At 41.9% G+C, this 21,816-nt stretch overlaps 1 protein-coding gene across 1 annotated transcript; it reads right to left on the bottom strand.

Annotated features, from left to right (window-relative positions):
- Nucleotides 1-4: 4 nt before the first annotated feature.
- Nucleotides 5-21,100, bottom strand: ccnj (cyclin J). Its single transcript, XM_021607872.2, has 6 exons — nt 20,908-21,100; nt 19,925-20,037; nt 14,395-14,605; nt 13,976-14,275; nt 1,398-1,557; nt 5-1,102 (listed from the first exon to the last, which is right to left on the bottom strand). The coding sequence occupies exons 2-6, from the start codon at nt 19,991-19,993 to the stop codon at nt 748-750; spliced, it is 1,095 nt and encodes a 364-aa protein (XP_021463547.1). The 5' UTR covers nt 19,994-20,037; nt 20,908-21,100; the 3' UTR covers nt 5-747.
- Nucleotides 21,101-21,816: the final 716 nt, after the last annotated feature.

Consider the following 21,816-nt stretch of genomic DNA (forward strand, 5'->3'; position numbering starts at 1 on the left):
GAAGTACAACTGACAGGCATTTTATTTAAAAGTACCATATTAGAAGTACACAGCACTCGCTGCCATTCCGCATGCACAGGAAGGTGTTGACATGACACATTCCCTCCAAATTAGTGCTCGAAACACAAAACAATGAAAACTATACTTCCTGAACATTGCAGAGAGCACCGTTCAAGAGCAAAGGTGCGGGTAGTCAACGTTAACATTTGAGGTAGCTTCTGGCAGAGTGATGCGGGTTCCTCTATCAAACTACCATATTTTACTACAAAAGTAATCCCTCGAGTTCAATACTGATATAAGATTCCCATTATTACTCATGGCGCCAGGGAACGAAAAGAGAACATACATTCAATGCTTCCGAGGTTTCTTAGCTTAAATAAATGCAGCACAGTCTCTTGTCTATAGTGCAATTAAATTATAGCTAATGCAGAGTGTTGGGAAAACAACCCTTTGCACATGACAACCATGCTTGGTGATAACTCAATCATATTGGTTTTCAAAAGAAGAACACACCTTCGGCAGGTTAGCACCGGAATGATACATGACAAATATTGCACATTTGTGGAATATTATATTGCACATCTTACCATAGAAGAAAGTGCTTAAATCGCATCATAACTTCTCGAATTAAAAAAAAAACATACCTGGTCCTGCTAATTAGTCTAATCCAAAGAGACGACATACCCATCCAGTCGCTCGCACTTTTACTTCCCATACTGTCATAGCTCTACCTTGGAGATCCAGCCATCACCTATCAAAACAGGGAGCAGCACAGGTATAGTGCATATTGACCTGGTAGGCTCTGCTTGGAATGTTGGCCTTGCCATCCACACCAGCAGAGATGGTCTGGGGGTGGCTGTGTGGCGGGGCACCAGGGCCCTGCAGGGTGGCAGAGTGGGATACGTAGGAGGCCGGGCCATGGCCTGGGGCTAGGGAAGGCTGGAGGGTCTGCTGAGGGTACTGGATGCTGGTCTGGTGCAGGTACTGAGGCGGCATGGTGGTGGTTGTCTGGCAAGGGGTATGGTACCCAGTCTGGCCCAGCTGCTGACCGGGTGGCTGGCACGTCTGCTTGTTGGCCTCCTTCACGTCGCTGTCATGAGCACTGACAAAGAAAGACCAAAAGTGACATTCAAACAACCAACCTGTCAAGCCTGCTGCACAATTCTACAACCATGTTACTAAGATTATGGCAAGAGTTTACTTATTTTCTCAGGTTGCATCAAGGTCATTAGCCACCAAACGGAAGAAAACATACTGAAGAGAGAGACTCCCTGGACTTGCCGCCACCCCCCCCCAGTTGCAAAACGTTTTTGGTAAGGTGTGCCTTAATAAACACGGCCCTGGTGTTAGGCAGTATTTGTCAGCAGGCAAGAAAGGCCAGCTGAGGAGACACTCACATGAGCATTTTTTCTACACAGGGGACAAGGTGATCCCAGCTGTATACGGTGAGGCGCTGAAGCTGAGATGGCCAGGAAGGGGATAGGCGCAGGATGATGCGAGAGGCTGCCACACAGGCAGCTGCCACCAGTGACGGGGCGAACCTCAGAAACACATGATCTGGAATAAGAGCAAGTCATTAATCATCACCATGTATTGCACCAGAATATTGTGCAACAAGGCTAGCTGCGTCTTTAAGTGCAAAAGGTGACATTACGCTCTTGTTCTTCCTAAAAATAAAAAATAAATTTCAGAAGGCAAACGCTGGTTTGAAAAACCTTGAAATACCGGTTATGAATTACGAAAATAAAAAGATGTGGATCCCCATTAGCTTTTGAAGAAAACAGAACATAAAACATTACATGAATGGACAAGAACAGCAACACTAGTACACATCGACCAAAGAACACCACAACTACTTCAAAAAAATACGAGAAAAGAAAAATAAAGAAATTATCAGGACTAATCTCAAATGTTCAAGTGCTTTGGTATGTACACACTTCACTGTTGTAGCTAAAGAAAACAGTTAAAGAATAATGCGTGGGTGTGTAGAGCAGTGCTCCAATTATGTTCCTGAGAGCTACCCTCCTGTAGGTTCACGCCGACACCAGTTGTAACTAATCTGATTCAGTTGATCAAGCAGCTAATTATTTTAATCAGGTGTGCTAGATTAGGGATGGAGCAAAAACCTCAAATCAAATTTGATTGGTCACATACACATGTTTAGCAGATGTTATTGTGAGTGTAGCGAAATGCTTGTGAAAAACAAGGACTACAAGCAAGGCGGCTCCCTCTGTCAGCGCCATCGTGGGTACCTACAGGACAGCATCTCTCCAGGAACAGAGCCCCCGGTCTCTAAACGAAAACAGACAACTTTACCAGTGTTAACTAGACCGAACCTGCGAAAAACAGGAAACGGGATAAAACGTTTACATGCCACAGTATCTTATCCAGGTTTCTCATAACCGGGACACAAGCTTTTAACATGAATAATAACGGGATATTGGTGTGCATGTAAAAAGTCAGTCTCTCCACTCTGAACTAGGAGAGACTGACATGCATGCTGTTGACATTGGCCCTCCGTCTACATTTGAGGCTAGACGTGGTGCTGTTCTTAGCCAGCTGCAGCTTTTCTAGGTCCTTTTTTGACGCACCCGACCATACAACTGTAGTCAACAGTAGTCAAGATGCAACAAATCCAGAGCTTGCAGGAGCTCTGCATTCACTGATCCTAATAGTTGTCCTATAAGCTTATTAAATAAATTATTGTATCTGTACATATCAAGGATTATTTCTCATGTAATGGTCTGATAACTGGTTTCCAGCATGCATACAAAGGGCATTCTACGAGTACGGCCAGATGATTGGTTAAAGAGTATAGATGACAGGAAGTTAGTTGGTGCGGTGTTGCTAGATTTCAGTGCTGTTTTTGATGTAATTGATCATGAACCGTTACTAGGTAAACTTAAATATTATGGTTTTAAGTCTGCAGCTCTATCCTGGATGGAAAGCTATCTATCCAGGCGAAGGCATAAAGTGTTCTTTAAAATGGAAGCTTTTCAAACAGTAAGGATACACTGTGGTGATCCTCAAGGAAGCTGCCTAGGCCCACTTCTCTACTCTAGCTTTACTAATGATTTACCTTCAGTAATGAACAAAGCAAGAGTGGTCATGTATGATGATGACTCTACAGTGTATCGCGCAGCATCAGAATGTAATGAGCTAACAGATGGAATAAGCATTGAACTAAGAATGGTGTCGGAGTGGGTTGATATGAACAAATTGGCATTAAACATTCCTAAAACAAAATGGTTTGTATTTGGTTCAAGATCTATGCTTGCTGATGATCCCCAAATGAATTTGTCGATGAATAGAATGCATGTGGAATGTGGCAGGTAGCCTAGTGGTTAGAGCGTTGGGCCAATAACCAAAAGGTTGCTGGATCGAATCCCCGAGCCGACAAGGTACAAATCTGTCGTTCTACCCCTGAACAAGGCAGTTAGCCCACTGTTCCACGGTAGGCCGTCAATGTAAATAATAATTTGTTCTTAACTGAATTGCCTAGATAAAAAAAAATGGAGGGGAAAAAAGTAGGGCAAGTGAGAAAAAAAAACTACTAGGCGTCATGTTGGACACAGCTTTATCACGGTCAGAACACAGTCATTTAGATGGATAAGGGAATTGCTGTTACAAGAATGTTCAGAGTATGTAACATCTAGCACACTGAATCAGGTGATTCAATCCCTGGTCCTATCACACGCAGCAAAGAAAAAAAAGCTCAAAATTGCTCAAAACAGGGTTGCCAGATTAGCTCTTAATTTCTCTATCCGTATGAATATTATCCAAATGCATCAGAACCTCTCATGGCTTCACGTTGAAAACAAATTAATATCCAGTCTTCGGATTTTCTTTAGGAATGTTATTATTATTTTTTTTAAAACAGTATTTTTCAGGCCAGTTAGTACATACTAGCAACACGCATAACCACCAGGGCAGCTAAGACAACCCAAGGCAAGGACAAATCGCCTTAAATCTATAGTTTTATAAAGAGCCACAGCTGAAAGCTCTTTACCAATCCATATTTCTCAGGCAAAAAGTAAATCCACCGTAAAGAAAAATAATAAAACATCTAATGCGATAAACCATATGACTGGACAGGAAATAGAAAGCATCAACTGAAATGTTAAGTGTGTTTCCTGACAGGTATTTGAATTGTCTATTGTCTAATTGCTTTTCTAATTGAATGTTTGTGGAGTCTTGATTTGTGGTTGTTTGTAATGTCTTGTTAATTGGTGTTGGACCCCAGGAAGCTTGGCTAGCGTTACGGCATTAGCTAATGGGGATCCTAATAAAAATGACAAAATTACTTTTGTTTGCATGCATGTGTTAAAAAAGCAAAGCATCTGACAGACACCCCCCCCCCCATCTTTACATCAATATGCTTTGACCATGACAGTAAACAATCGAATATAACAAGAAGTTTAGTATCTTCTTGCTCAGCCACATTATTCATTACCAGATTCAGCTGAGGTCCAGTACCTTGGGGGTGTTTGGTACTAAATAATGCTTTTCGATCTGTTCAGGGCTAGTTTATTCCTAGCCACCTATTCTAAAATTGAACCCAACTCTTTAGGGCTGCAATGACTTCACTAGCTGGTGCTGACATGTATAGTGTAACAGTAAAAAGGGCCTTGACAGCTCCCTTATGAAATACCACACTTTACATGTTTTACGTTAGAGAAGCTTCCAATAAAGAAAATACCGTTCTATTAGATAATATCATGGATAGAGAGCTATGTTACGCCATCAATAGTAAAGGTGGCACTAAAAGCTAACTACACAGCTCCCACAATCTTATCAGTATCACCAACTTTCAGCCATTTGTGTCAGTGCAGTCCATGTTTAGTGTCCTTCCCTAGAAGTGTGCTGAAAGTCAGTTAAATTGTTCACAGAGAAGTGGCATTATATCTGGTCAAACAATCTTTTCCATAAGTTTGCTAAGAACTGGAAGCAAGCTGATTGTTAGGCTGTTAGAAGCCAGGAAAGGGAGCTTAAACATTTTTGGATAGCAGCATGACTTCCCTCCAGGTCTGTGAACAAACACTTTTCTCTAAAGATGTGGCAAAAAGGAGTGGCAACATCGTCCGTTATCATCCTCAGTATTTTTCAAAATGTATGTATACATTAGTTGAAGTCGGAAGTTTACATACACTTAGGTCGGAATCAACCACTCCACAAATTTCTTGTTAATTAACAAACTATAGTTTCGGCAAGTCAGTTAGGACATCTACTTTGTGCATGACAAGTCATTTATCCAACAATTGTTTACAGATTATTTCACTGTATCACAATTGCAGTGGGTCAGAAGTTTACCTACACTAAGTTGACTGTGCCTTTAAACAGCTTGGAAAATTACAGAAGATGTCATGGCTTTAGAAGCTTCTGATAGGCTAATTGACATCATTTGAGTCAATTGGTGGTGTACCTGTAGATGTATTTCAAGGCCTACCTTCAAACTATGTGCCTCTTTGCTTGACATCATGGGAAAATCTAAAGAAATCAGCCAAGACATCAGGAAAAAGAATTGTAGACCTCCACAAGTCTGGTTCATCCTTGGGAGCAATTTCCAAATGCCTGACGGTACCACGTTCATCTGTACAAACAATAGTATGCAAGTACGAACACCATGGGACCACCGCTAACTAGCTAGCCATTGCACATTGGTTACACATGCAGCCGACATACCGTTCAGGAAGGAGACGCGTTCTGTCTCCTAGAGATGAACGTACTTGTGCAAAAAGTGCAAATCAATCCCAGAACAGGAAACGGGTACAAAAGTATCTATATCCACAGCAAAACGAGTCCTATAACAGCATAACCTGAAAGGCCGCTCAGCAAGGAAGAAGCCACTGCTCAAAAACCACCATAAAAAAGCCAGACTACGGTTTGGAGAAATGTCCTCTGGTCTGATGAAACAAAAATAGAACTGTTTGGCCATAACGACTATCGTTATGTTTGGAGGAAAAAGGGGGAGGCTTGCAAGCTGAAGAACACCATCTCAACCGTGAAGCACAGGTGTGGCAGCATCATGTTGTGGTGGTGCTTTGCTGCAGGAGGGACTGGTGCACTTCACAAAATAGATGGCATCATGATGAAAATTGTGTGGATATGTTAAAGCTTGGTCGCAAATGGGTCTTCCAAATGGACAATGACCCCAAGCACACTTCCAAAGTTGTGGCAAAATGGCAACAGTCAAAGTATTGGAGTGGCAATCACAAAGCCCTGATCTCAATCCTATATAGAAAATGTGTAGGCAGAACTGAAAAAGCGTGCAAGGAGGCCTACAAACCTGACTCAGTTACACCAGCTCTGTCAGGAGGAATGGGCCAAAATTCACCCAGCTTATTTTGGGAAGGTTATGGAAGGCTACCCGAAACATTTGACCAAAGTTAAACAATTTAAGGGCAATGCTACCAAATACTAATTGAGTGCATGTAAACTTCTGACCCACTGGGAATATGATGAAAGAAATAAAAGTAGAAATAAATTATTATTATTCTGACATTTTAGTCTTAAAATAACATGGTGATCCTAACGGACCTATGACACATTTTTATCTAGGATTACATGTCAGGAATTGTGAACTGAGTTTAAATGCATTTGGCTAAGGTGTATGTAAACTTCCGACTTCAACTGGATGTGGACACCGCTTCAAATTGGTGGATTCAGCCATTTCTGCCACATCAGTTGCTAAGAGGTGTATAAAATCAAGCACACAGCCATACAATTGCCATAGACAAACATTGGCAGTAGAATGGCCTTATTGAAGATGTGACTTTCAACGTGGCGCCGTCATAGGATGCCACATTTCTAACAAGTCAGTTCATCAAATGTCTGCCCTGGTCAACCGTAAGTGCTGTATTTGTGAAGTGAAAATGTCTAGGAGCAACAGCGGCCCAGCCGCGAAGTGGTAGGCCACACAAGCTCACAGAACGGGACCGGCAAGTGCTGAAGCGCGTAGCGTGTAAACATTGTCTGTCCTAGGTTGCAACACTCACTACCGAGTTCCAAACTGCCCCTGGAAGCAAGATGAGCACAATAACTGTTCGTCGGGAGCTCTATGAAATGGGTTTCCATGGCCGAGCAGCCGCACACAAGCCTAAGATCACCATGCACAATGCAAAGCATCGGCTGGAGTGATAAAGTTAGCCGACATTGCATTCTGGAGCAGTGGAATCGCATTCTCTGGAGTGATGAATCACGCTTCACAATCTGGCAGTTCGAGGGACAGATCTGGGTTTGGTGGATTACCAGGAGAGGCGGATTACCAGGAGAATGCTACCTACCCGAATGCATAGTGCCAACTGTAAAGTTTGGTGGAGGAACAACAATGGTCTGGGGCTGTTTTTCAAATCTTAAAAGCTACAGCATACAATGACATTCTAGACAATTCGGTGCTTCCGACTTTGTGGCAACAGTTTGGGGAAGGCCCTTTCCTATTTCAGCATGACAATGCCCCCCGTGCACAAAGTGAGGTCCATAATGAAATGGTTTCTCGCAAATTGGAATGCTGACTGCGTGCCAGGTCTAATCTCCCAACATCAGTGCCCAACCTCACTAATGCTTGTGGCTGAATGGAAGCAAGTCCCAGCAGCAATGTTCCAACATCTAGTGGAAAGCCTTCCCAGAGTGGAGGCTGTTATAGCAAAAAGGGGGGACCAACTCCAAATGTCCATGATTTTGGAATGAGATGTTTGACGAGCAGGTGTCCACATACTGTTGGGCATGTAGTGTAGGTTGTCAATACCAGGTGGTTTCTCATTGTTGGACAGTAGGGCTGTCCCAGACTAACAAAAACATCTTGGTCGACCAAGAGTTGTCTGTTCTTTCGACCAATCGAGTGGTCGAAATGTTAAAGTGCATTTTTCCAGATATAAAACACCCTATGTGTTTTAATAAAATCAACTATATGTAGGCTGCTGAGCTTGTCTGACGCTTTAAGCACAGTGATTAAATAAGTAAAATGACTTGAGGGAGCCAGAGATCAAGACAAAAACCTGTACCCGAACCTCCACGTTATGTGATTAAGAAATTATACAAATCTAAAAGTAGCCTAACTTCTATTGCCAACTATGTAAACATAGCCTACATAAAGCCAACAAATAAATACATTGCAGCCTGCAGATAGAAAATAACCTGATAAAAATAAATCACATTGGCTACACATAGCCTGTCTGTCTGCAAGGAACTTGAAGCACTATCAACTTGCAACATCAAAATTCTGGACCTTCAGTCTCCCGAGCCAGTTAACTTCGGACTGACACGGCTGTAGGCTATTCGCACAAGGGATATGAATATTTTACAAATAGGCTACATTGGAGGAACTACTGTCACTCAATGGATGTAAAAACACGGTTTACTTGTCGTTTGAGGGGAAGAAAAAAAAGAATCAGAAGCTCCATGGGCACATTTACAGTGTATTCAGAGCCCTTGACTTGTTCCACCTTGTTACTTTACAGTCTTATTCTAAAATTGATTAAATCAGGTGTTTTTTCCTCAATCTACAAACAATCATAACAAATTTAAAAAATTTAAAATAAATACCAGAAATAGCTTATTTACATAAGTATTCAGACCCTTTGCGTTGGGAAGCAATTGAGCTCAGGTGCAGCTCGTTTCCATTGATCATCCTTGAGATGTTTCTACAACTTGGAGTACACCCTGTGGTAAATTAAATTGATTGGTCACGATTTGGAAAGGCACACACACATATAGTCCCACAGTTGACAGTGCATGTCAGAGCAAAAACAAAGTAATGAGGTCGAAGGAATTGTCCGTAGAGCTCCGAGACAGGATTGTATCGAGGGAAAGGGTACCAAAACATATCTGCAGCATTGAAGGTCCCCAAGAACACTGTTGCCTCCATTCTTAAATGGAAGAAGTTTGGAACCACCAAGACATTTCCTAGAGCTGGTCGCATGGTCAAACTGAGCAATCGGGGGAGAAGGGCCTTGGTCAGGGAGGTGGCCAAGAACCCGATGTTCACGCTGACAGAGCTCTAGAGTACCTCAGTGGACAACCATCTGTGCTGCATTCCACCAAATCAGGCCTTTATGGTAGAGTGGCCAGATGGAAGCCACTCCTCAGTAAAAGGCACATGACAGCCTGTTTGGAGTTTGCCAAAAGGCACCTAAAGGACTCTGACCATGGAGAAACAAGATTCTGAAACAAAGATTGCACTCTTTGGTCAATGCCAAGCGTCATGTCTGGAGGAAACCTGGCACCATCCCTACAGTGAAGCATGGTGGTGGCAGCATCATGCTGTGGGGATGTTTTTCAGGGGCAGGGACTGGGAGACTAGTCAGGATTGAGGGAAAGATGAATGGAGCAAAATACAGAGATCCTTGATGAAAAGCTGCTCCAGAGCACTCAGGACCTCAGACTGGGGTGAAGGTTCACCTTCAACAGGTACGACCCTAAGCACACATCCAAGACAACACAGGTGTGGCTTTGGGACAAGTCTCAATGTCATTGAGTGGCCCAGCCAGAGCTCGGACATCTCTGGAAAGGCCTGAAAAGAGCTATGCAGCAACGCTCCCCATCCAACCTGACAGCACTTGAGGATCTGCAGAGAAAAATAGGAAAAACTCCAAATACAGGGTGCTTCAACAAAGTACTGAGTAAAGGGTCTGAATACTTATGTAAATATCACATTTCCATTTTTTCTAAACCTGTTTTTGCTTTGTCATTATGGGGCATTTTGTGTAGATTGAAACATTTATTTTAAAATAAGGCTGTAACAAAATGTGGAAAACGGGGTCTGAATACTTTCCAAACGCACTGAATAAGTCTACATCCCTTACTCAACATTGACAGGACCCCATTAAACAAAATACAATAAATGGACAACTCATAAATGGAATGAAAGAAACCAAAACTTGTTTCTCACAAGTGTTGCCTAGGTTGTGCGCACTGCAAACATGTCCACTGTAAAATACTAATATATTAAAATGCATTAACAGAAATGACAGTAACCAAACAAACATTGCAGAATAGAAATGGGAATCAACGGTAAATGTATTACTGGTGTGCCATCCCTGCAGCCTCCGCAATGGATTAGTCCACTGAGACAGACATCAAGACATGTGCCATGAAATAAAATGTTTTTTGCAACTGCTCGACAAAGAAATAAAATATGTATTGGTTGACCAACAGCCTATCGACCAGTCGACTAAAATTGGGTCATCCCTAACGGACAGCAATCATTTTCCCACCTCTCCCACGCTAACTTCACAAAATTACAATGCTTTTCTTTCATGAGGTATTTTATGCATGAATGATGGCTCGCAGTGTGCCCACTCTGCCAATGAAATCATTAAAATAGGATTTGTGATGAATGAGCCATCCGATTCAATGAAAGATGGAGTTGAATTAGTCTTTCTTGCCATTATTTCATTTAAAGTCGCATTATACCTAATTGGAAAAAAAGCTTTGGAGTAATTTATATATATAATTTCTCTGTTTCTTAATACATTTTATTTGGTTCAGTTTCAAATCACAATTTCTCATTTACAATGGTCGGCCATTCTAACGAAGGCTCTCCTTTGCTTAATTTCTCTCGACCATAAAGTTTTTCCATTCCTCAATAACCCAGGGGGGCTTAACAGTTTTAGCAGTCAGTTTCTTAATAGGTGCATGCTTATTAGTGGTGCAACGGATCGCAAAATTCATGGTTTTGAGTCACGGATTGGATCATTTCAGAAAAGAAAAAAAGAAAACAATGTAGACAAATAACTTTGCTTTCCCTTTATTACTTAAAGAACACTTGAAGCAAGTAACTTTTCAATGTTTAAATAAAATATTAAAATAAAATATTCAACACTCAATTGTTAAATTAAAGTGCAAAGTGCATGATACCTTCTTCCTTGGAACAATAGTGAATGAAAAATAGCCTGTCCTCTTTAAAAAAAAAAGTAAAGAAAGCAAAGCAGACCTGAGCTAATAACTTAATTATTTTTCAAAAAGATGAAGTCTACACTGTCTTTGCAGTCACTATGTCCCCTGCTGTGGAGAACACCCGCTAGCTAGGAACTGAAGTGCCAGGTACAGTCAGGTAACCTCTTGCCATCATGGCAATGTGAGGGTATTTACACTCATTGCTTTTCCACCATGCCAGTGGGAACGCCGCTTGCTGCCTTGTAGGATGCCACCTCTTCGATGGTGTTGGCAAACGTCTTGCCTGTGTCCTTGCTCGCAAAGGTCTCCCCGAAAAGCTCCTTCATGGCCAAATTATTTTGTGGCGGAGATGCCTCCGAGTCTGCTCCTGTCAGCTCTGACTTGACCCTGCAGAAAAAAAGACTTGATCTATTAAACTAACAAATTATTTATTTTCATAGAACTATAATCGCGGCAATAACATTTAAAAGTCAGTATTTCACATAAAAAATTGATGATTCTAAATAGCATAGACTAAAATTAGACTGCAGTATATTATTTAAGTAATTCACCATTTCTTTTTACCTCTTCAGTGGCCACAATCTCACTGGTGAGATCACTATGTCCTCCGGTGTAGGGCAGGGTCTAGGTGAGACAGGGACTTGAACCTTGGATCCAGTGCAGTAGATGCAACCTTTCGGTGACTAGTCCAACGCTCTAACCACTAGGCTACCTACCGCCCCATCTATGAAGGTAGTCCTGTACATTAGGGGGGGGGGGGGGGGGGTATCTGGGGTTCAGGTCCTCTTATGGCAGTCTTGATATCTCTAGTGATGATGGTGCCGTCTTCATCACTTGGGGCCATGGATTGTAGAATCCTTGTTTTCAGAAGTAGGATCATGGACACAGACAGTGCAGTTTCAGTGCTCAATAGGGTTGGAACCGTTTCGAGGGGTTTGAGCACCTGGAGGACCTCCTCTGCCACTTTCATGTCATCATCAGACAAGGTGAAGATGTCTTTTTTTTTCCAGGGTCTTGTCTGTCAGTGCAGAATATATAGCTGCCTGCTGCTCAAGATGGAACTCCACTTATGACATGTTGGAGCGCCATCTTGTGACATTGTGTATGATCTTGTGGGTCAGTTGCTGTAGCGTTTCTTGCTTGGTCTTAAGCACGAGCGGCTGCTGTGCATCGGTGGAAAAAGGAAGCCACCAACTTCCTGATCCTCCCAAGGAGGCAGTCCATCTGGTTCACTGAGATTCCCCTTTAGGATGCCAAATTGATCACATGTGTAAAGCAAATCCAGCCTCTATCACTGCATTTACTTGGTTCTTGGCTGATTTTTGGTGGTTGAGATATTGCCATTGGGCCTCTCTAGCTTCCATTCTGCTACTGCTCCGAGCAGTACCTGCGCCAGATGTGCCTGTGCGACTCTGAGGGGGCGTGTCTGTAGCACCGGACTTCGCATCTCCCGCTCCTCTGTGGTGTAGTGAGCAGTCACAGTCACGTAGCTTTCCGTTGCCCTGGAGGTCCACCCGTCTGTGGTGAGGGCAACAGAGGATGCCTTGGATAATTAGTCGACAATTTTGATATTTTCCTGTTCATAAAGATCTGGCAAGATCTTCATACTGAAGTGGGTACGCCAGGGGATTTCATAGCTTGGCTCAAGCACTTTCACCATATTTTTAAACCCTTTGTTTTCCACAACAGAGTATGGCCTCACGTCTGCAGCGATAAACATCCCAATAGATTTGGTGGTGGCTTCAGCCCGGTCTGACTCTGCAGCAAAAGGCTGCTTAAATGCTGTGGTGAGAAGTTGTCTCTTGGCCGAGTTGGCTCCCGTCACTGACAACAGGGGGATGACACTTTAAATGTGTGGCCATGCTCAATGTATTTCCATGTTCATTGGGCTTTCTTGCGGCACAACGCATGCACACCGTAATGGTGTTGTCCACCACCCTTCTTCCGTCATCATATTTGACAGGGAAGCCAAAATGCTCCCATACATGAGACTGAAATGAAGCGGGAGGCTTTTCCAGTTCTTCAGCTCCTCCGCCAGCTCCGTGGCTGTCACTGCTCTTTTTTCTTCTTTGCTTTTTGCAACGCGTGCATCCAGGATTGATTCGTTGGGATTCAACATGCCCCGTTCACGTGAATAGTACACACAACTCAACTCAAATCAACCTCCATGCATCAGAGTAAAACACAGCACGCATATGTCTTGTCTATCCTTTCACTGCATCAAGATGTAGGGAATATATCTATTTTTTAAAGTAACAGCGGCAGTAAAACTGTATTCCACACTAACGTGGTTATTGATCCGCGGTTCACATGTGTGCAGAACTGTGGGGTGGGGGATGGTGGGGTGATCATGGATCAACTACGGTCCGTTACACCACTAATGCTTATTGATAACTGGAAGAAACAATTTCATAAATACATCAAGTGCAGCATCTGGATGCTCCTCATTACACACAAACCAACAAATCTTCATAGGCGTCACTAGAAAATATTGTGTAGGATCTTATACACTATATTATGCCCAGCCTTTGGAACCTTGGCTTTTCTGGATATAGGCACTACATCCATTGGGTGTGGATACAGCTTTAGAACAAAGTTCTGCTGCATTAGTAAAGATATGACCAACACACTTGGATGATGTAGATCCTGTGCTGTTTGTAAATACTCTGGCAGGTTTATTGATAACCTGAGCCAGATTACAGGCACTGGTTACAGTAAGACGCTTCCTCTTGAGTGGATAGCTTGATGAAAACCAGTTTAAATCCCCCCCCCCAAAAAAATAGACCTCTTAACGTCGCACATTATCAAGCATGTCACACATTATCCAGATACTGACTTAGCACTTGGTGGCCTAGAGCAGCACCCTAAAATATGACTTTAGATAAGGCAGGTGAACCTGCAACCACAACACATCAACAGTAGACATGAGAGCCTCGCTAATCTTTACATGAATCTAGCTCTGAATATATGCAGCAACACCTCCTCCATAGGCATTCCTGTCTCTTCTGTAGATGTTATATCCCTGTATTGCTACTGCTGTATCAAATTAATTAAGTGAAGCAGCAACAGAACTTCAACTTGCCTTGAAGGGAGACCTCCAGGAAGTAGTCAGCATACTTTGTCATGTAGAGCACAGTCTTCTCCAGGCACGCCATGGGCCAGCCATCGTGAAGGTCCGCCTCGTTGACAGCGATGGACAGGTAGTACTCTATGAAGTGTGCAGCGGTGGGCAGGTACAGGTTCCACTGGAAGGTCTCCAGCAGGAGGAGCTCCATGTGCAGCAGGCCCTGCTTGGTCAGCACCAGGTTCATGGAGCTCATGCAGCCCAGGCTGTTAAGAGTCTCCAGTTTAGGAACTCGGTCCTCTCGCTCCTCAAACTTACCTGTAGAGGACGGGAAATAATCACAAGGCACACAGAAAAATTGAGTTTATAGGCTGGGTGGACCATAGCAATTAGAAGTTTGGCCAAGCAGAGGCCTGCAAGGAAGCTGATAAACTTACTAGCCAAAAGCAAGCAGGAGAGTGCGACCATGTGAAGCTGTTGCACCGTTATATCATAGCGGTCCATGAAAAGGTCCAGCAAGTAGACGGCAAGGTGCCTGGCTGTTGGGCACAGCCGGTAGCGATTGCTTACGATTGCTATGAGGTCTGCAAAGTAGCGCCTGAGGTTGAGCTGGGGGGACTGGCCTTTGTAGGAGGGCAACTTGATTTCCTGAAGAAAAAAAAAAGAGTAAACAATACATTATAAGATCTGTAATCTTGGCCAACCAGATCTAAAATGTGTGACTGCTTCAGATGCTCCATTAAAGATCTGGGGGTAGAAGTATGAGAAAAGATATTCAACGAGACTAGCGACATCCCTAACCCCCTAAACAGAAACTGACAGTTTTGGGTAAGTCTATGGGCCAGATGTCTCCTCCACTTCAGAGATTCCAAAGATGCAACGATATCGTGACAGTCCAAATGTGACAACAAAAAAAATAAAAATCAGGGCACCGGTAGTTGTTAGTCGTCTCATCCCACCGTCTGTTGAGAGACGCTCCGATACCATTTTATGTTACGCGTCTGTCCACAAGTGATTATGGCCACGTTTTAACTGTTGGAATCATAGAAATACAATTTGTATTCCGATTCACTTTTGGCTGTCACAGCTGCACCCGCCTCGACTTTTGTCTGTAGTCGGCTGCTTTAGCCTCATCACTCAAATGCGTCCTATATCAAATAGTAGCAATTTAACCTTACGGATAAAAAATAAACAAATTCCTTCTTAGTAGTGTTGCACAGTATACCGAAACTGCTCTAGATACTAGAACATGAAAAACATAGAATTTTACTTTCGGTACTTCTGCCACGAGTCTCACATCATATACTTATTGAGAGGTTCGAGTCTAATCAGGCCAGCCGATGTCCCCTTGTAGCACGAGCTCACCGTTCGTGCCTCTCGTCTGATCCACTTACGCACTGCTAGAGGACTAGGAGTCTAGACTGCAACATGTTAACTCCTCACTCATGCTGCATAGAAGTTGCTGATTGTCACCAAAAACCTATTGGGTGACCTGACCAAATTCACATAGAAATGTGAGTTATAGATCTCATTGAAAGCTAATCTAAGAAGCAGTGGATCTGTTCTGTGCACTGTGTCTATGCTTCCCGTTCTTAAGTTTAGTTTTTGGATCTGTTTTGTACACCAGTTTCAAACTGAAAATACAATATTTTGGGTTATTGAAAATATCTATTTCACCGTGGTTAAGATGGTACAATAATTCTCTACAGTTATCGATTGCTCGTTTTGTCGTAAACGTTAGCAATCCCGAAATGGCAGGGCAATTTCTGCATATCGCACCTTTAAATAGTCTCTCCATCACATTTAAAGATCAGAGCATCCTGCATCCAAGATGTCCACCCATTGTTTTCTATGTAATTTACTCACGTTCGCATACACCGATTCATGGACCGTCTATATCTGGTTTGCATCCGGTTTATAACAGACCAACATTACACCCACACTTGCGCACAGAAAGCAGAGCAAGCAGCAACAAAGTCACCACTACAACTACATACATACATGCATATAAAAACAACAATTTAAAAGATTTTACTGAGTTAGTTTATTTAAGGAAATTTGTCAATTGAAATAAATTCAGTTGGCCCTAATCAATGGATTTCACATGACTGAGAATACAGATATGCATCTGTTGGTCACAGACCCTTTTTTTTTTAAGAAAAAGGAGAGGTGTTGCTCAGTAAACTTGTCAGTATCTGGTGTGATCACTATTTGCCTCATGCAGCTTGACACATCTGCCTCACATAGAGTTGATCAGGCTGTTGATTGTGGCCTGTGGAATGTTGTCCCACTCCTCTTCAACGGCTGTGCGAAGTTGCTGGATATTGGCGAGTCCAGGCTGTCGTAATCGTCGACCCAGATCATCATGCAGAAACATGACGTGATGGTACAACAATGGGCCTCAAGATCTCATGGTAGCTCTGCATTGAAATTGCCATCAATAAAATGCAATCGTTTGTTGTCCGTAGCTTATGCTTGGCCATACCATAACCCCACCACCACCGTGGGGCACTCTGTTCAGAAAGTTGACATCAACAAACCGCTCGCACACAAGACGCCATGAACGCCGTCTGCCCTCTGTACAGTTGAAACCGGGATTAATCCATGAAGAGCACACTTCTCCAGTGGCCATCGAAGGTGAGCAGTTTTCCCACTGAAGTCAGTTACGACGCCGAACTGCAGTCAGGTCAAGACCCTGGTGAGGACAACAAGCACGCAGATGAGCTTCCCTAAGACTTTCTCTGACAGTTTGTGCAGTAATTCTTTGGTTGTGCAAACCCACAGTTTCCTCAGCTGGCGGCTGAACGCGAAGAAGCCAGATGGGAGGTCCTGGGCTGGTGTGATTACACGTGCAGTTGAGAGGCCGGTTGGATGTACCGCGAAATTCTCTAAAACGACTTATGGTAGAGAAATTAACATTAAATTATCTGGTAACAGCTCTGGTGGACATTCCTGAAGTCAGCATGTGGCATTATGTGACGAAACTGCACATTTTAGAGTGGCCTTTTATCGTCCCCAATACAAGGTGCACCTGTGTCATGATCATGCTGTTTAATCAGCTTCTTGATATTCCACACTTGTAAGGTGGATGGATTATCTTGTCAAAGGGGAAATGCTCACTAACGGGATAAACAAATTCATACACAAAATTTGAGAAATAAACTTTTTATGGATTTCTAGGATATTTTATTTCAGCACATGAAACCAACACTTTTCTTGTGGCGTTTATATTTTTGTTCAGTGTAAAATGTTAATATCTCGGCCTCACAAAGGTGATGACTAAAAAGTGTCTAATTAGCCATTTTCAAATCTGACTTCTCTATGTGGCCATGTATGAAAATTGTATTTCTGGGCCGGATGTCAGTTAAACTACAATACACTGTAGGGACAGTTGAAGCCGTGCTTCTAGACCCAGAACCCTGGAGAAGATAATGTCCCCCGTCATCTGTCAATTCTCTTCTTCACAGAACTCAACTGTGTGGGCATGTGCCTACGTCAATAATGGGTTTAAAAGAGACAGCGCGCCCTTTTCTAAAAAGTAGAGATGGCTATTTCTACGCAAATGGAAGGGAAACAGATTGTCATCTATAGCCACATGAAATTAGCGAAAACAAGCTCAATAATTCAATGCATTTACACACCCCTATTGAAAATGCATTGACCTGCATTGTGAATAGGCCGCCTAGACTAAATCTTGATTTACCTTGTTTATCAATAGAGATTTACCATTCAAATACATTGTTATTGTTGTAGTTAATTTTTTACTAAAGTCTAATTAAATTATATGATTACTTCATTAAATGCATACAGGGCTGTCTGAAATCGAATTTAAATTGTCATGATATTGAACTCAAAAGATTGAACAGAGCAGTAGCTGAGTGTCTAGATTAAGTGCCATTCTGTGACTTAGTCTAATATTCTTTTTTTTGCCGTGGTATCGTGATACTAAAACTGGTATTGAAGTCAAAATTCTGGTATCGTGACAACACTACTTTACATTTGACATTTTACTCATTTAGCAGACACGCTTACCCAGAGCGATTTACATTGATCTTAAGCTAGCTAGGTGGAATAACCACATCAGTCGTAATAAGTACATTTTTCGTCAAAGTAGCTATCAGCAAAGTCAGAGCTAGGGGAGTCGGTGTAAGGGGGGTGCTGTGAGATTTCTCAAGCAATAATTTTGATAAGACTGTTTGGGAGTGGGAAAACTGAAAACTAGCTTTTATTTATTTTTCTATCAACTAATTTACTCTCTGGTGATGTCAGAGGCCAAAACACCATCCCACCACAATAGGCTGAAATTTCAGGCAGACTTTTCAAACAGCGCTTACACAATAATATTCCAACCTCAGCATAGGCACCTACTCATTCCAGGGTTCTCCATTATTTTCACAATTTTCTACATTGTAGAATAATAGTGAAGACATCAAAATGACGAAATACATATGGAATCATGTAGTAACCAAGAAAGTGTTAAATCAAAATATTTTATGAGATTCTCCAAAGTAGCCACCCATTACCTTGATGCCAGCTTTGCACACTTGACATTCTCACAACCAGCTTCATGAGGTAGTCACCTGGAATGCATTTCAATAAAGTTCCCAATCCCTTGGTAAAAAAGTTAATTTGTGGAATTTCCTTCTTAATGCATTTGAGCCAATTAGTTGTGTTGTGACAAGGTAGGGGTGGTATACAGAACATGGCCCTGTTTGGTAAAAGACAAAGTCCATATTATGGCAAGAACAGCTCAAATAAGCAAAGACAAGATAAAGACAAGACAAGATTAAGATAAAGGTCAGTCAATCCGGAAAATGTCAAGAACTTTGAAAGTGTCTTCAAGTGCAGTCGCAACAACAATCAACCATTATGATGAAACTATCTCTCATGAGGACCGCCACAGGAAAGAAAGACCCAGAGTTAACTCTAATGAACTTATCCAGAGGTACCAGCCTCAGAAATTGCAGCCCAAAAAAATGCCACACAGTTCAAGACGTCAACATTTCAGAGGATGCCTTCATGGTCAAATTGCTGCAAAGAAACCACTACCAAATTACATCAATAAGAAGAGCAATGGACATTCGACTGGTGGGGATCTGTCCTTTGGTCTGATTTGTGCAAATTCAAGATTTTTTTTATCCAACTGCTGGGTCTTTGAGACGCAGAGCAGGTGAACGGCTGACCTCTGCATATATGACTCCCACCGTGAAGCACGGAGGAGGAGATGTGATGGTGCTTTGCTGGTGACACTGTCAGTGATTTATTTAGAATTCAAGATACACTTAACCAGCATGGCTACTACAGCATTCTGCAGTGATATGCCATCCAATCTGGTTTGCGCTTAGTGGGACTATCATTTGTTTTTCAACAGGACAATGACCCAACACACCTCCAGGCTGTGTATGGGCTATTTGACCAAGTAGGAGAGTGATGCTTCAGATGACCTGGCCTCCACAGTCACACGACCTCAACCCAATTGAGATGGTTTGGTACGAGTTGGACCACAGAGTGAAGGGAAAGCAGCCAAAAGGTGCTCAGCATATGTGGGAGCTGTTGGAGAAGCATTCCAGGTGAAGCTGGTTAAGAGGATGCCAAGAGTGTGTAAACCTGTCAATGCAAAAGGTGACTACTTTGAAGAATATAAAATATGTTTTGATTTGTTTTACACTTTTTTTGGTTACTACATGACTCCATAGTTTTGATGTCTTCACTATTATTAGTTTTTTTTAAATAAAAAAAAACCCTTAAATGAGTAGGTGTTTTGACTGGTGTGTGTGTGTGTGTGTGAAACACGCATAAAAAAAAAAAAAACACTGGACAGTCACATTTTTAACTTCACTATGATCAGCCATGTATTGTAGGCCTATGTGTTAATATAATACATCAGGTCAACAGCTCTCACTTTTGGAATATTACACTAATGTAGGCAGTTATTGCCTCCACTTTGAAATATGACAGCATACTTACTTTGTAGCGCAAAGCCTGGTATATATCTCCAGCAAGTTGTCCTTTCCACCATTGGCCCTCAAGCTCCATTTAATCAATCTTGTAGAAATTTCTGGAGGCACAAATTGTCCAGTCTAAAGAGTCAAAAGTTATGACAACAGTTAAATTCTGCATAGCTGTAATTCCAGCAGTGAACCACAATGTTCGCTTATTTTCCCTCTGCATTTTTACTATTGACACATTTTCAATTAAAAAAGGTCAAGTACAGCCATTTTTATCTCAACATCAAATCATTGTTGCCAATTAAAATGGTCAAAAACACACAAAAAAAGCTAACCAAAGAGCAATTTTTTCAAGCAATAATTTTTCTAGGCAATAATATTTCTAGGACTATCTGGCGATGGTCCAAGTGGTGAAGTGAAAACTAGCTGTTATTGGCGTAGAGGTTTGGAACTCTTTCTTATTGGTCTATTAACTAAATTTACCAGGCAGGCCAAAACTCCATCCCACCAAAACAGGCTGCAATTTCAGGCTTACATTTAAAAACAGCGCTTACATTACCATAACTTTCACAGCATCATTCCAACCTCAGTGTGGAAGTATATACACACAATAATGGAAATTACGTTTGACTACACTGGGCCTTTAAAATAAATGAAGTTTAGAAAACGCTCATATTAGCTATACTATTCAACAATTCAGGAAAAAATAATCAGCAAGCAAATTAATGAGTAGAATTTGGTAACAGTGGAGCCAAAACCGCTGTTTTCGTGTGTGTAAATGAGATAATTTGTGCAAACGTAACTACGAAGCGAGTAATACACTAGTTGCTACAAGTTCACACACATGACAAACCTCAACCTTGATTTCAAGATAATCAGCTTGAGGTGACTATTGGCTACTGTCCTAAATAAAAATGACAAGTGTTGAGTCAAATTGAAATTTAACAATGGCCAAAAATACGACAAATCAGACAAACCAACCCCCGACTATTCAAGACTTACCCCTACACGCCACACTTAAACGCGTGATACAACTACACAGCTGACTTTTGCTCAAAAACTCGATATAGCCGTGAGTTTTCCAGTTGACATAAAGTTATGATTCTTCCATTGTTGAAGATACTCGAGACAATCGATGGCAGCTCAGCTCAGGCATGCGAGCAGTCCCAAGAGTGCTGTTGCAATGGGAACTCATGATAAAACGTTCTCAAAGCGCTGCTGCCAATTGAAACTCACCTTACACACCAGAGACATCCAATCACTGGCCACGATTCATAGACGTCAACAGTGATAACGTTTTGGTCACGATTAGTGCAATCCTGGATCCTTGGAACGTCCATACCCTAACCTTAACCCTAACCTTAACTATAACATAACCCTTACCTAACCCTAAAATTAACCCTTACCTTAAACATTTTATATTTCAACTTCAATGGGTTAGGGACGTCCCAAGGATATGTGATAGGATGAGCCTCTTGATCACAGCTGAGTCAGAAATTGCTGGAAGAAAACACTAAATAACGGATGATGTCTGCGAAATAACTCACATTTTTGTGAATTAGAATCCGATCTGAAATTAAATTCCTTCTAATACAACGTAGCCTGGGCTTTAATATTTATATAACTCTTATTCTAAAGTAGCAGGTGCAAGTTATTGTCAATAAAGAAAGGTGCCCCATGAGTAATATCAGCTATTACATCAGAACAGGAAATAGCAATTTCAGAATAATCAACTTCATGTGTGAATTGAATGGCTGGAAAGTAATGTATACTGAACAAAAATATAAAAGCAACACCCAACAATTTCAAAGATTGTAATGAATTACAGTTCATATAAGGAAATCAGTCAATTGAAATGAAATCATTAGGACCTATTTTATGGATTTCACCTGACTCGGAATACAGATATTG

This window comes from Oncorhynchus mykiss, chromosome 1 (assembly GCF_013265735.2).
Source record: "Oncorhynchus mykiss isolate Arlee chromosome 1, USDA_OmykA_1.1, whole genome shotgun sequence".
NCBI lineage: Eukaryota > Metazoa > Chordata > Actinopteri > Salmoniformes > Salmonidae > Oncorhynchus > Oncorhynchus mykiss.

Bases quoted from the DNA above. Each gene is read 5' to 3' on its own strand.
- ccnj (XM_021607872.2), bottom strand. From the start codon at position 19,993: ATGGAGCTTGAGGGCCAATGGTGGAAAGGACAACTTGCTGGAGATATA. The intron at 14,606-19,924 runs GTAAGTATGCTG...TTTTTTCTTCAG, and splicing joins ACCAGGCTTTGCGCTACAAA to GAAATCAAGTTGCCCTCCTA. The intron at 1,103-1,397 runs GTGAGTGTCTCC...TTTCTTTGTCAG, and splicing joins TGTGTAGAAAAAATGCTCAT to TGCTCATGACAGCGACGTGA.